Source organism: Watersipora subatra, chromosome 9, assembly GCF_963576615.1.
Source record: "Watersipora subatra chromosome 9, tzWatSuba1.1, whole genome shotgun sequence".
In the NCBI taxonomy this organism is placed as follows: domain Eukaryota; kingdom Metazoa; phylum Bryozoa; class Gymnolaemata; order Cheilostomatida; family Watersiporidae; genus Watersipora; species Watersipora subatra.
Window position 1 is genome coordinate 62,027,233 of NC_088716.1, and position 14,168 is coordinate 62,041,400.

General features: G+C 38.2%; 1 protein-coding gene across 3 annotated transcripts in view; it reads left to right on the top strand.

Moving 5' to 3' along the window:
• The window catches only part of LOC137403595 (mitogen-activated protein kinase kinase kinase 15-like), a 98,922-nt gene that overhangs the window by 83,632 nt on the left and 1,122 nt on the right, over nucleotides 1–14,168 (top strand). The window contains exons 22-30 of one of the 3 annotated variants that reach the window (XM_068089559.1): nucleotides 6,566–6,674; nucleotides 8,382–8,450; nucleotides 9,198–9,260; nucleotides 9,860–10,052; nucleotides 10,168–10,383; nucleotides 10,750–10,971; nucleotides 11,973–12,142; nucleotides 12,382–12,532; nucleotides 12,891–13,039. In XM_068089559.1, the coding sequence (XP_067945660.1) occupies nucleotides 6,566–6,674; nucleotides 8,382–8,450; nucleotides 9,198–9,260; nucleotides 9,860–10,052; nucleotides 10,168–10,383; nucleotides 10,750–10,971; nucleotides 11,973–12,142; nucleotides 12,382–12,532; nucleotides 12,891–13,039 (1,342 nt within the window). The remainder of the gene's footprint in view (nucleotides 1–6,565; nucleotides 6,675–8,381; nucleotides 8,451–9,197; nucleotides 9,261–9,859; nucleotides 10,053–10,167; nucleotides 10,384–10,749; nucleotides 10,972–11,972; nucleotides 12,143–12,381; nucleotides 12,533–12,890; nucleotides 13,040–14,168) is intronic. The other 2 variants (XM_068089560.1, XM_068089561.1) reach the window with 2 other exon arrangements.

Genomic DNA, 14,168 nt, shown 5'->3' on the forward strand with positions numbered 1-14,168 from the left:
CTGTGTGTTTGACATGCTGATTTCACAATGGCACCTACTAAACTTTCCTTGCAAATTGTACATTAAAAGTTCCTTGTACTTTCACTTGTATAATGGTTGTAGGTTTAGTCACTTTTAGACTGTATTGTGTCTGATGCTTACTTCAAAAGTAGGGGCTCTTCTATTATTGACCTCAATATAGGAACTCTCTGAGATATTTCAGTAGTGTAAATATTCTCTTTTATGCAAGTCTTTCTTCTCTCTGAGTATCTCTTGTTCACTGATGGAATAAATCCACCACTACTTAAAACAGTTATCAACAAGTTCAGTGTTTTATGTAGGTTGGCCATTTATGTGTATTTTATGTTTGTTTGGTTTTCTATCAAGGGTAATGCAGTCAGTGCAGTTGTATTTTCAACAAATCATGAAACATGCGTATGGCTGCGAGCCTAGACAGCATATGAGCATGGGAGGAAGCTCATCTGACAAATGTCAGTTTTTGACATAAACACAGTTCCAATTATATTTGCAACTCCAGATGTCAGCTATGAACACTAAAACTGCACAAAACTCACGACAACCTTAAATATAGACCGCCACCTCAACACAAAAATTATTTTCTGTCGGGGTGGCACTAGCTGACACCGGCTGCTACTGAGTGGTACAGCATTGCACACAACGGGTCATCGCGGTGTGGGCGCAATTAAACTATGGCATAGAACAAAGGCTGATTCTGACGTGGTTATTAGATAAGGCACGCCTTATCAAATAGTCCTTGTTTTCTGCCGCTCTGAACTCCGCTACCTTTCATCGCATTCTTACCCTGGATTTAGCCATATCTACTGTTGTCAGCAGTGTGCTGTTAATTAGTGAAACTTGGCGCAGCTCCGCGATGACAAGTAACAAGTGCTTGTTTCGCCTGTCTCTGAATTATGGGCGTGTCATAACGGTGGGCGTGTCATACTAATGATATCCTGACTGAAGGTTGTCAAATTGTAAATTAACCACTCCGATTGGAACATAATGTTTTCTGATGTGACACGTTGGTAAGGTGCTCAATCGGAGCATTATAAATGGGCTTCCTCAGTAGAACTGACTGTTACGTCCTCCCTGGCTCCTGCTTAACAAGCTGAAATAGCCATTCCAGTCATAGGCGTTCCAGCCATTTGGAGAGATAAGTTAGGAAGGGAAGCCTACCATCAGTGAATTGAAGCTAGCCTTCTCAATACTTGCTCACCAGCTGCTATATGCTCTCGGGTCGGCAGTCTGTCTGAAATTGGATTATGCCATGAACGTAGGCCAGGTTTTAGGATTCCTGCTACTTGAAGGCCTTGTAACTTGCTTCTCTTCGTGCATACACATATTACAAGGCACGTTCACAGCTGTGTAGTTAATTCGTGGCCATGCAATACTGGCATTAGTAACACTCAGGGTCTCATGCTTTTATTTAACATCATCTCACCATTTCGTCTGTACATTAACAAGCTTAAAAACTCTTGTTAGATGCTCGCAAGAACTAAACAGGAAATAGTTGCAAATAAAAGAAGATTCTTACCGATGTATGACAGGAAGTTGATGGGGAGATGGTGGGAGGGAATAGTGCCACTAAATGGAAGTGAAGCAATTACAGACAAGGGTCACCATATAAATGAAGTATCTCTACATAAATAGGGACAAAATTCAAAAATTGGACCCATGTTGTGATAATGAACCTTTGTCGATGTAGCTATTATCTCAAACAACATACATGTACTTTGGCATATACGTTGAATAAACTAGTTTGCGAGTACATACAGTTAAAGCAACAGTGTAAAATGTTTTCTCCATTTTCATCTGCCACATTAGCGAGTCAGCAGAGTATATTACTACTTCATGGAATTGTAGTTTTGATTTTATTGAATTTGTTTTAATATTACAACAGCACTTGCGGACGATTTAATTTTTAGCTACATTAAACAAATGAAAACACGCCTATTTTCAATTTTTTGATATAGATGCGAATATGGCGCATTGCATAGACAGCAATAAATGCGAGCCATCGGCAGGATTGGAATGCACATTGCATAAAGGGCAGACCAAAGGAGACAAATCCATAATTGGTTTGGACGTAATTCTATGTATGGAAAGGCAATTGTTGTATAAAGTTTGTAAAAGTTTCATATCACGTTGCCTGTAAGTCTTAATTAATTGTAGGCTGTTACTTAGTGTTACTTACTGTTACTTACTGTTACTTACTGTGACTAAGTTACATCTAAAACGCTTTCTCCTATGAATGCTTCATCACCCGGCAACTTCAAGACCTTATGACAGAGAATTAGTCATTGTTTAAAATAGGTTGTGTATTTATAAATCAAAGGGTGATTGGCACATGACACAAGCTGGCAATAAAGTGAAATCCTGTTTTATATAATATATAAATTGCATGGAAATCTGACATTCCACTATTCTAGTTTCGTTCTTAAATTTGAATAAGTTTTTTATATCAATTCTCGTGAGTTTGTGTGTGACAACTCTTGAAGTAGGCGTGACAACTCTTGAAGTAGGCGTGACAACTCTTTAAGTAGGCGTGACAACTCTTTAAGTAGGCGTGACAACTCTTGAAGTAGGCGTGACAACTCTTGAAGTAGGCGTGACAACTCTTGAAGTAGGCGTGACAACTCTTGAAGTAGGCGTGACAACTCTTGAAGTAGGCGTGACAACTCTTGAAGTAGGCGTGACAACTCTTGAAGTAGGCGTGACAACTCTTGAAGTAGGCGTGACAACTCTTGAAGTAGGCGTGACAACTCTTGAAGTAGGCGTGACAACTCTTGAAGTAGGCGTGACAACTCTTGAAGTAGGCGTGACAACTCTTGAAGTAGGCGTGACAACTCTTGAAGTAGGCGTGACAACTCTTGAAGTAGGCGTGACAACTCTTGAAGTAGGCGTGACAACTCTTGAAGTAGGCGTGACAACTCTTGAAGTAGGCGTGACAACTCTTGAAGTAGGCGTGACAACTCTTGAAGTAGGCGTGACAACTCTTGAAGTAGGCGTGACAACTCTTGAAGTAGGCGTGACAACTCTTGAAGTAGGCGTGACAACTCTTGAAGTAGGCGTGACAACTCTTGAAGTAGGCGTGACAACTCTTGAAGTAGGCGTGACAACTCTTGAAGTAGGCGTGACATGAAGATTTTAAAAACTATGCATCAGCAACTCTTTCACTCTCGGTCTTGTGCCAAAACCCATTATAGATTTACATTCCTTGGTTTACGCTCTGTGTGACCGACTGCTGCAATGCTGATGACTTCATATTTCAATAACCTACTATCCAACACTTAATATAAGTGTATATAGTGAGAAATTGAAACAATCGGCGTTTTTATCTGATTGGAAAAAGATTAGCGGCTGCGCATTTGTCATTGTTTGAATATTTCAACAAGCTTGATAAAAACAAAGCAATAATTAGACCAATTTTGATATTTTTCAAGCTTTTGTAAAAACGATATAAAAAGTTGTTCGTATCGATAGATAGTGGCACGCAATAGATCTAAACCTCATAGTAATATATAGCTGGTGAACCAGTTAAAGTGGAAACCCATCTTTAATTATATTAGGGACTAGATGTGTTGTCATGGTGAATGTTAAACAAAGTTCTTTAAAGCTTCATACAGCAGGAAACAGCAGGATAATTGCACATTACCCTCAACAGTGAGTCCGGTGGATATCAACTGTAACAGCATGGCTTCGTGTTTGTGATTGACCTCCACTGCTGCGCTCGTGCCCAAGTGTGTCAAACTATTGTAGATTGTTTCATAAGGACATAACTCCTGATTAAATTGAAGTTGTCCACTCCATAAATCATTTTCAGAAAATGCGTAAATTGCCGCTGCCTCGACTTCGTTGCACATTCCTTTCATGAATAGCGTGTGTGTTCTATGCTTTCTGAATTTTGGTTTGAATGTCTTTTTCATAATTTATAATTATAAAATGGAATGGTTGATAAAAGGAGATTACAAAAACTCAAAAAGTACTAATTTATTCGAATATAAATGAAATGGGCAACTCTTGCAACAGTTTGTTTTTAACTTGACTACTGCATTTACATTGGCTAGTCGCTGTATCCACATCATCCCGCTCTTGTAATACACTCTGACCTTCAACCTCCCAATGAGCTGAAACAGGAAGTTTGGTGTTATGATAATTATCTCTGTCTATGGTGAGGCAGCTATATTTAGAGATGCCTGTCGCTAGCCTGCCCTGCCATATCTTTTACATTATATAAGTCATGTAAAGCCAAACCGTCTCTTTTCAATACTCATCAGTGTACCGTAAGAACTACAGCAAAAGCTTATTAAAATGTTTATATATTCAATAAAATGCTAATGCATCAGATTCAGGCACCCTACATAATGTACTTGCCCGGCGCTTCGGTCTATACTTTCTATACTTTGGCTGTTGGCAACTCTTTTCCCTCGGCACTTGCAGTATCGCTCACATCCTGTTTGGGAGTGTCAGCCGTCTCTACCCTAGATGTCTCTCGCTTTACTAGCCTTTTCTCATTGAGTCTTCCTTCTCCCGGATGTTATAGTAATAGTATATGTCTTAGAGCGTTCGCAACTCAAGTATCCCCATGCACAGTCTGTTATGCGTTAGCTAGAGCTGGTTTTGGTAATGTAATTTAGTTTTTTCCAAAGCAAAGCTAGTTGAATGATGCATCAATTTATCCTAGTGAATATCTGCTCGATATAATATTTGGAAGCATTTTAGAATAATTAGACGCAATAAATCGCGCTACCTCACTTTTGAGTGAAGTTAAATAACGAATTTTTGTTGCCGAAAGTCTTGCGAAAGTGATGAAACTTGTAAGTAGCAAATGGATTAAAAACTACCAAGTTGCTGTTGGGAGCAGCTTTGGAAACTTTTCGTTTCCGAAAGGAAGTTTTAAATTATAAGTTACAGTCTCTCTTTTGACTTCTAGTCTGCATGGAAGTACGACATTTGAATTTAGTTCAGGCTCTTCTAGTACTATTAACTAAAACGAGTGGGCAACTTCAAATTTTTTGCTTGGGTACAATTTTTTGTGTTGACTGTTGTTTGTAATAGATAGAATAATTGGTTTATTAGAATTATTGCGGCTATTATAGTTTTAAAGAAATGATAGCGATAGTATGAATAATAATAAGAAATGATATTGATAGCAATTCTTAGTGGTGGTTTCTTTAATGCTTGTAAATAACTTTATCAAAAAGGATTATTGCAGTTGTTTCAGGTTTTTATCTCATTTTAGATTATCACTATGGATTATCACTATGGATTATCACTATAGATTATCACTATAGATTATCACTATGCCAGAGCGAAATATAGTCATAATATTACACTAGAGTTTATAGTTCAACCAGGTTTTCTTGTCAATGAATTTGAAGTTGTATCGTCTACTCAAAATATTAAGACCGAAGTGAATTCAATTACCAATGGTCAAATGGCTTGTGTTCAATATTATGGACATTTTAACTTAGACTTAGTAGTGTTTATTGTATTAAGCATATGTACAATAGAGATATATATTACAAGTGTGTATATAATATGTGTGCAACTATATAACAATAATATAAATTTATTAAACTGAATATATCGACATATATATAAATTGGGGTGTTTATCTGTCTGTCATTGTTCGTTTGGCCAGTTAATAGCGATTGTTTTAAAATATACAAGCTTGCACACTTGCAGTCCGGTGTGCAGTGTGTGATCATGTGTAATGATTACATGCGCAATTATTCCACTGCATGGCAGGTGGTTGCATGGTCTAGTGGTAGTACGCATGGCTTAACATCTGTCCATTCGACTATATGGGTTCGATTCTTGTGAGGTGCAATCTTTTTTCAACACTCTTAGCTGGCTTCAGACAGACACGGCTCTTATTATAGTAAATATTAAAATATTAGCTTAAGTTACTAGCTTAAGTTACTAGCTTAAGTTACTCATATTCATTGGGTAAGGAAACTTAGCCAATGGCAACTACATTACCTGTCACTGTCTACAAGGTGTTATAAATCTTGAGTGAATGTGTTGCATAAGAAGTAAAAAAATGTTTTTCAACAATCTGTTTTAGCGATGCCTCGGGCTTTTAAATATTTGAATTATGTATTGCGTGGACACACACAGAAATAAACAAAAAACTTCATTTAAAAGTTAGAATAGTAAATGTTGTATATATTAGTTAAAAATAAATTCTCTATGCACAAACTTTTTTATTACCTGCGCAATGCCAAGCATTCAGCTTGCTATGCTATTTATGAATGAAATCTTTCGTAAATCTTAAAATTAAATTGAAAACTTCAGGCAAATCCTTATGACTTCAGCATTTTGCGTTAGACTACTGCCTCGCTGTTCCATCAACCCCAGCAATTTGACACCCCATAAGCTTGCTAGTTGGTATTCTAAGCTTTCACTCTCTGACCGCCTGCCTGACTCTGGTTGTGTTATGCTAGCTAACCATAACGCACAAATCTAATTATAGCATACGCGTATTATCAGCGCCCATCCATCAGAATGATTCACTAACTATGCTTGGCTAGGTGTGCCTAATATTGCCTTTTATTCTCAGTTCCAGCCCTCGGAGCCCAGACAGTTTCTAGTCCAGTCACCTCTCCCGAGACAAGGGCCCACAACAAACTCAGGGTCGTTCTTCCACCAACCAATCCTAACCTAAGAGCGTAAGTTTTTTCTTAACTCTATATCCGTTAACCTCGCCTTGACACGCTTATAAAACGGTTCAATCCAGAAAACATGGGAGTCGTCCGCTTTCCAATTCTTGAGAAGATGTCTACATTTCAGAAGGTTATTTTATGTGATTATCAAACCTGTACATTGACGGTTTTCATTGGTGCGCTTGAAATTAAATTTTAGTACATCTGTTCATCAGCTGAATCTTCAACAATGGGACACTGTATATAGAAAAAAGACAACTCTAAGAAAGAACGAAAAGTGATTAGCGTTAGCAGTTTTAAATAGGAATGATCGACGTAGTGCTATTGCGTTACATTTTATGGTAGCAGTCTCGCCTAGCAAGGTATTGAGGTCACTCTTTTAGTGTAATAATTTCAAGTCTACCATCATGTATCATACCTTAATGTTTAGTATAATAATGTCAAGTCTACCATCATGTATCATACCTTAATGTTTAGTAGAATATGAGCCAAAGTTAACCGATACTAAAATATTGATAATCTACAATGGCCTGGGGGTTTATCAGACCAGGTTTTTCATTCTAATACTGGCTAGGAATGTCTTTCCGCAAAGCTATAAGGAAACACAACTGTAGTCAAGGAAACTAAGTGTAATTGCTATAATAATTTGAAGGTTCGGAGTGGGGAGGTAATATATACCTGTTGGCATTGAGCGTCAGTCTATCAAGTGTCGAGGCTAGTGCGCTGTCCTATCGAGTATCGTGTTACTCAGATGCGTTTTTTAGCAGATACATGAAAGTTGCGTGGATCACGATGATTCACAGTCAAGCTATCCCACTCATCTCGAATTCCCTAACGCCTCATTCTTTGACAGCATTACGATTCTATAATGCGTATCCGTTACCTCATACGACACTTCATACGACACTCATGTCCTATTCTCTTTGACAGTCGATTTATACCACTCGTACACGGCATTCCTCAACCATGTTATGCTAGTCATTGTCTTTGAACAAGTCCCTATTTTGTGGAGTTTAGGAGTTGCTCTTCCTTGCTCCGATAGTCCTTTTAGAGTTCACAGCATTACGTATGAGTCATAACTTTGAGTCATAGAGGTGTGTAGTAATTGTATTAGTGACATTGTTTGTGCATGTTTCTATTACTGCGTATAATAGTATGCAGTTTAATTGTATGACTACATGTAGATTGCTTAGAGCACAGTCATAAATTTAAAAAATACTTCCATTATGTCTTATGCAAGCTGCCAAAGAGGCAAAATGTATTTATACTCCATCACATTTGAGTATTCTATTAAAATATGTTACAATCTTTGCTTACAATAAGTATTAAAGGGACCTTTTAAAGAATGGTGACTCGTAGCAAGTAACATCGTATTATTTCATGTCTTCTTTCTTAGTGTGCACGTGAGCCCATTTATAGGGCATGAGAAGCCAGTCTTGCCAATTCCATTCTGTTAAGAACGAGCAATATAAAGTCTGTGTTTGACATTTTCTCACTTATCTGACAATTCGACTCATTTTTAAACAATTTTTGAAAACCAAAAATGTGCTTTTTGTTTAAAGGTTCTTTTCAGCAGTGACTAAAAATGAGATGGTAGAAACGATTGGTGACTATTATGTAATTAAGATCATCAAAATGATATGCCAAGTTGTTAGGAAAGATCCAAAGCAAACTGTTCAGCTGGTGATATGGCTAACTTCTTGCCTTTTACAGAGTGAACCGCCATGCCAGTGAGGGAACAGAAAGATCTATCTCAACATTTGCACAGACTACACATCACAGGTGATACGCCTACCTTACACAGTATAACAAGTGCTCTTTTTGGTAAATGGTAGTTGCCCTCTCACGATTAATGTTGGTGATCGGACAACACTTGTCAATCGCTAATCTGCCTCACCAATAGCTTCTGGGCTCATGTATGCGGAGTAGAAGATAGGTCACAGCTATGTTGAGTAGTGGCCAGTCGACTTTCACTCAGCATGGCTTGTCAGCTGCGCTTTCTTTCATATGTAACATCTTTGGTACTTTGATGCTCATGCCAATCTCTCAATGCTTCCTTTTTCTTGACTATGAAGTCTTCTTACACTGAGATTGTAAATAGATAAACTCTCCCTTAGCCCATAAAACTGGCCTGCAGGTTACTAAGCAACTTATGCTCTGGTTCTCTTAAACAGGCCTATCACAGGTTCTCCGACAACCACTGTCTCCTCCTGGAGATTCTTCCCTACTACCAGGTTTACTATCTCATCTGTTTAGTCTGTGACTGTCACTGGCTGTCTGCTGCCTTTGCTTTCACACAGAGTTGCCCTGAACCTTGCGTGCTTGGCTCGTCCGCTTTAGAATATGCATTCTTTGAACCCTTTCAGCGTGAAAGCGCCAACATTTTTCACTGAGGAGCATCAAATGCTTAGAACGAGATCAGTGGAAGCTTAACGTGGGCTTATTGTTGCCATTTGCAGTTTCTTGTTGTGTCAGCCTGTTTCAGCATATCTTGTTCTCACCATGTATGACAGCATGTCTACATTTCAGCCGCTCAGTGAGCCCTTGTAGGAGTATGACAGCTCCGAGCTGGCCGACCAGCTCTAGCTCAGTGTAAGAACTTTTCTCTCATCTTCTGCTGTAACAATTTCTAAGTATTATTAGCTCATAGTTAATATGGTTGGTGCAGCTTCTCTAGGTATCGTAGAAAATGCAAGCTTGGATGTCTTTCATTTAGTATTCATCTGACTAACGCTTTCTTTGAAGGTGCACGCCTCTCGCCATTCTGTTGTTACGACGGTGTTTCTTGTTTGCACAGTGTTTTGGGTTTGCTTCACATCTTTGCATGATTGTCTATTAGCACCAATCTTGTCTATTCTTGTTGTATATGCGTGTCTATGTGCGCATGCTGTGTACGTGCGTGTATATGCTAAGAGTATTTCCTAGCAAGTGTAATGCTAATGAACCTTTTGCCAGTAACATAAAATTATATGATTGCAGATTTGTTGTATCATAAATCAAGCGGTTAACATTCTATGGCACGTTTTAAAGTTTATATTTTTCAGTGATGTTTGGGTTGTTTTGGTACTAAGCACAAATTTGGTATAATGCAGCCGATCCATATTCACCTGTTAGAATTGTTTTCTCATATAAAGGGAGCCTAACTCCTAATGTTACTATTGTATTAATAATTCAATGGTTGGATGTTTTAGCATGGACTATGATACGCATCCCAATACACCAGGCACTCCCAAAGACTACCTTACTTCTCCGCCAGTTGACAGCGCTGCCTCTTTTGAAGTCCGTGGTGACAGAAGTGGAGAAAGCGGCGGCTTGTTCATGTTAAAAAAAGACCAAGAAAGCCGAGCTAAATTGATTGAGATCTTAACAGAGGATGCAGCAAAAGTTAGTTCGAGTGTTCTAACTGTCTCTTTTGGATGTTTCTATTTTGTGTATTGTAACTTGTAACCTGATTAACATGCAGTTTTTTGAAAAAGTAAATTATTTTTATGTTTTTCAGCTATCAGAAATTTGGGCAGAAGATCAGAAGGCAAACCAGAAAAACTGCTTGTCGGACTTTCAAATGCACAACTTGGCTAAGGCCATGAGAGAGTTTATTCATACCCAGGAGAGCACAAACCTTGACAATTATCTCAAGGAGTTGCTGACTGTCGTCCAGTATGGCAGCATGACGATGGAGGAGCTCCATAGGAGCATCTACTCTCTAAATGAAGCTGTAAGTTGTTACTAGACTCTTTGTTACTCCATCTTGAAGGTAGCGTGGAGTTGTTACTGATCTTGTAATGAAGTAGGACAATGCCTCTATTCAATAAATTTAACAAATTCGATTGGTCTAAGCTTTGGGAAGAAGATCTTATGATTAATTTGCTTTTTGCAGTGCAGCTTAATCTTGTTATTCCCTATACTTTTATTCTTTATCATTCTTCATGTTTATTCCTCGTTTGAATCATTAGAACAATTTTCTCAAATTATACATTTGCGGCTTTTTGGCTAGGCTGCCCTACTTTTGCTGTTCACATGGATTGTTGTGTTTTTACGCAAATTAGCTTTGTTTTCTCATATTGAACTTGACGCATTTCAGTCAATGAAGATTCTGAAAGAAAGACAGATGCCTCCGCATTGGATGTTCGCATTTGATGGTTTCCTTAAGACTACGATAAAACATTCAATCGAATTCTTAACACCCGACTTGCGGTCTGACGATTCGATAGATGAAGAGTTGACTCCTCCCCCGCTCCTCTCTTCCATCAGCCTCATGAGTGGAGATATGTCAGAGGGCGCGCCCATCAGTAAATACAGGAGGGTATGTTAATAGTGCGCCATCGTAAGTTGGTGTGGAGCACAACTGGTGCACTTTCATTATCTAGTTGCTTCTTTATTTTGTACTTGAATTATCCGAGAAGTATTTGTGCTCATAAGCCTTGGCTATGAGCTCAAGACGGTTGGTCAATCACTCGCTGAAAAGTCAGTCATTTTTACATTATTCCTAGTGTACACTATAGTGTATTGTAATTAACAATAAATTGATATTGCTATTAAATCATTCTTTAGCTGAAAATTTACAATAAATATGAATAAAAATATCGCAAGATAGTGTCTGCATCATCTCAAAAGGAAATTATAACTTGCGCTATCATTGGCTTAATCGGTGAGTCAAACGAAATCGGCCGAAAATCTTTGTTGAGGTGTGATTGCTCTGACAAAACTAATGACTTATTTTGTGTAAGTTTCACCCTCGTGTGAACGAAGTATTACTCATAGATTTATTGTTTTCCTAACTTTATCCTGATTGGTGCGATCTAATGTTGACCTTCAGCTTCTTCTTTTGATGACCTAATGATTAGTCATTATTTCCAGCTAGTATCTAATTGGGTAGCACTGGGAAATATCATCATGACCTTGTGAGCCTTTTATTTGGCCAAACTTGCTAGCTTGAATTGACAGCTATGTGCGGTATAAAATAGGCATGAGAAGTAGTACTAGTAATAATGTTTTAGGAGTTCATGTATTTATTCTATTTCTATTCTATTTATTCTCACACCTATTTTACACAGTGCATAGCCGTTACTTCAATTGCACATTCTGAGATAATAGCGTAATTACAAATTTCTGGAACTCCCTAGAATAGTCCACTAGATAAATTAAATCACTGTGGCCAAAACTTTACATCTTGTAGGATGCTAGTCACTGGCTCTTTAGGTCATGCAAGTTGCCACAACTCTTCCCTATGCACACTGTTACGTTATGCACACCGTTACGTTATGCACAACGTTTTGCACACAGCTATGCACTTTGGTTCCCTAGGTAGAGGATTCTGGTCAATTGCAGGATATTCAGCGACTACAGGAGGAGTATACAAGGTCACAAGAAGACACTTACCGAATCCTCCAGGAGCTGCAAACGGTCGACAGAAATTACCAGCAACTACTCAAGGGTGTGTTGCGTGAGCGCAAATCCCAAGTACAGTGTCTCACGTAAGTCTAACAATAAGAACTGTCAATGAGTGAGCATAATTCTCCATATGCAGGCTGGTAAAAGCTGCTGTTCTCTCACATTTGCTAAACTCCGAGCTGGTTGTAGTGCCTCTGATATCTAACTCTGTAGGCCTACTGCATCATTTAGTTTAAAACTTGAGTGAAATTATCTGCAGTACGATGGTGTTGGTATATCGACTGCTATACTCCATGTATAACAAAGCTTTGAATATTGGTAGGGATGCCATTGCTATGCCACCTCCCAACTCTCTACCTATGGGGAGCAGTATTTACGGAGCAGACTCCCCACCCCAGTCAACCAACATGTCTACCAGTGAGCCGGAGAGTCCTGACCTCAACCATATTACTATACCTCATCTTTCCCTGCAAGTAAGACATCCCTAACTCCATAATACTTTTATATTGCAAAGTATAAAGGTATACTTTTATACTTGGCAAAATGAGCTAGCTAAGCAATAGAAAGGTAATGTGATTTATGAGCAAACCGTATTAAAAGGGGGCTGTTAACAGACTGTTTCAAAAAGAAAGAAGATGCAGTATGTTGTTTGGCAATTGTTCATTATGTTAATAACATGAAAAATTATGGATCTCACCTTGCTTATATTGGAATGTTGGTGGCAAACGTCCTTAATTTCAATGAGGGAAGTGGTGTTTTTGATCTCTAGAATATTCTACCAGCATTAATTGTTATAAAAGCTAGGCTTATTTTACATGACCTTTTTTGTAGCAGCCGACCGCTGACAGCAAATTAGTCAAATGGTTGGAGTCGCTCAACTGTGACAGGACTACCATTTCTAGGTTTGCAACTGAGGAGTACACCTTTAGTGATGTCATGGAGTTAATTTCAAGGGAAGACCTGCGGCGAATGAACTTGAGGTAAGTCGTCCTCCGTGTGTTGCCGCCACATTTTTATGTCTTTATGTGTTGACTTAAGATTCTATTAGTTGAGGGAGGGTAGTCATTTCTATTACAGGGTGTTCATTCATTTTGTATAAATCTTTAATTTATGAACAAATCAGGTCTACGCTTTATGCACTGTCAGGCATGCAACAGCTTGTCATCATCATCTAGACGCAATAATGCGGCTATGAAGAAATAAACCAGGCAGCAAATTTTAGTTGTTAGTTAACACAAACACCGAATAGTATATTAAAGTAGTTCGTGAATGCTTTGTTGTGCAAGTTATTCAGTCCCTCCACCAACAGGATTGCCTTGGTCTACTTGTTTAATATGGCTGCTCATGAATAAAGAGAAAGTGCCAGCCTCAGTTTTGTAGCCAAAATCATTGTAAATCTAATTTGTTTCCGCAATCAGTTTAACAAACTGGTGTTTCCATGATAAACTGATAAATTGTGTTTCTGTGGCATCGCCTATAAAGAAAAACACATGTGTATACATGATGTCACGATGCTTAGAGATTTATAGTCATGATGCTGCAAATTTATAGTCATACAGCTGAATGGATCAACTTTCCAAGCAGATGCAATTCTAGCAGATTGCTGAGTTTAGGCATGCAACTAATTGATTCATTACTAGTAGTGGTTGTCATGAAATCTGTTATACTTCCATTATTAGAAAGAATGCCAGAGTTCTGTTTCATAGAAGTTTCTGTTTTTCATTATGTCACTTACAAACTACTGCACAATTAACTGTCTATAGCAACTTACCGTATCAACAAGATTGGAAACGGACAGAAAAATTATTGTAATTATGATACAAAAAAGATAATAACCAATTGTTAAAATGTATGCAATGCATAACTGGGTCGTAAGTCATTCCAAAAACCCAGCAAATATTTTATCTTCTGCCTTATTTAGGGGGCCACGTTTCCATGACACCCAAACTGGTATTCAATTTGCTTTCTTGGTACTAATTTGTTAATGTGCAACTCTATTGTTCATTATAAAGTTCGTTATTGGTGCAAAGCACTAATCACTAAATCCTGATTTGCTGCCTATTCAATATTTCTTGTCTTAGAATTCGACCATTTATTAAATGAAAAAGC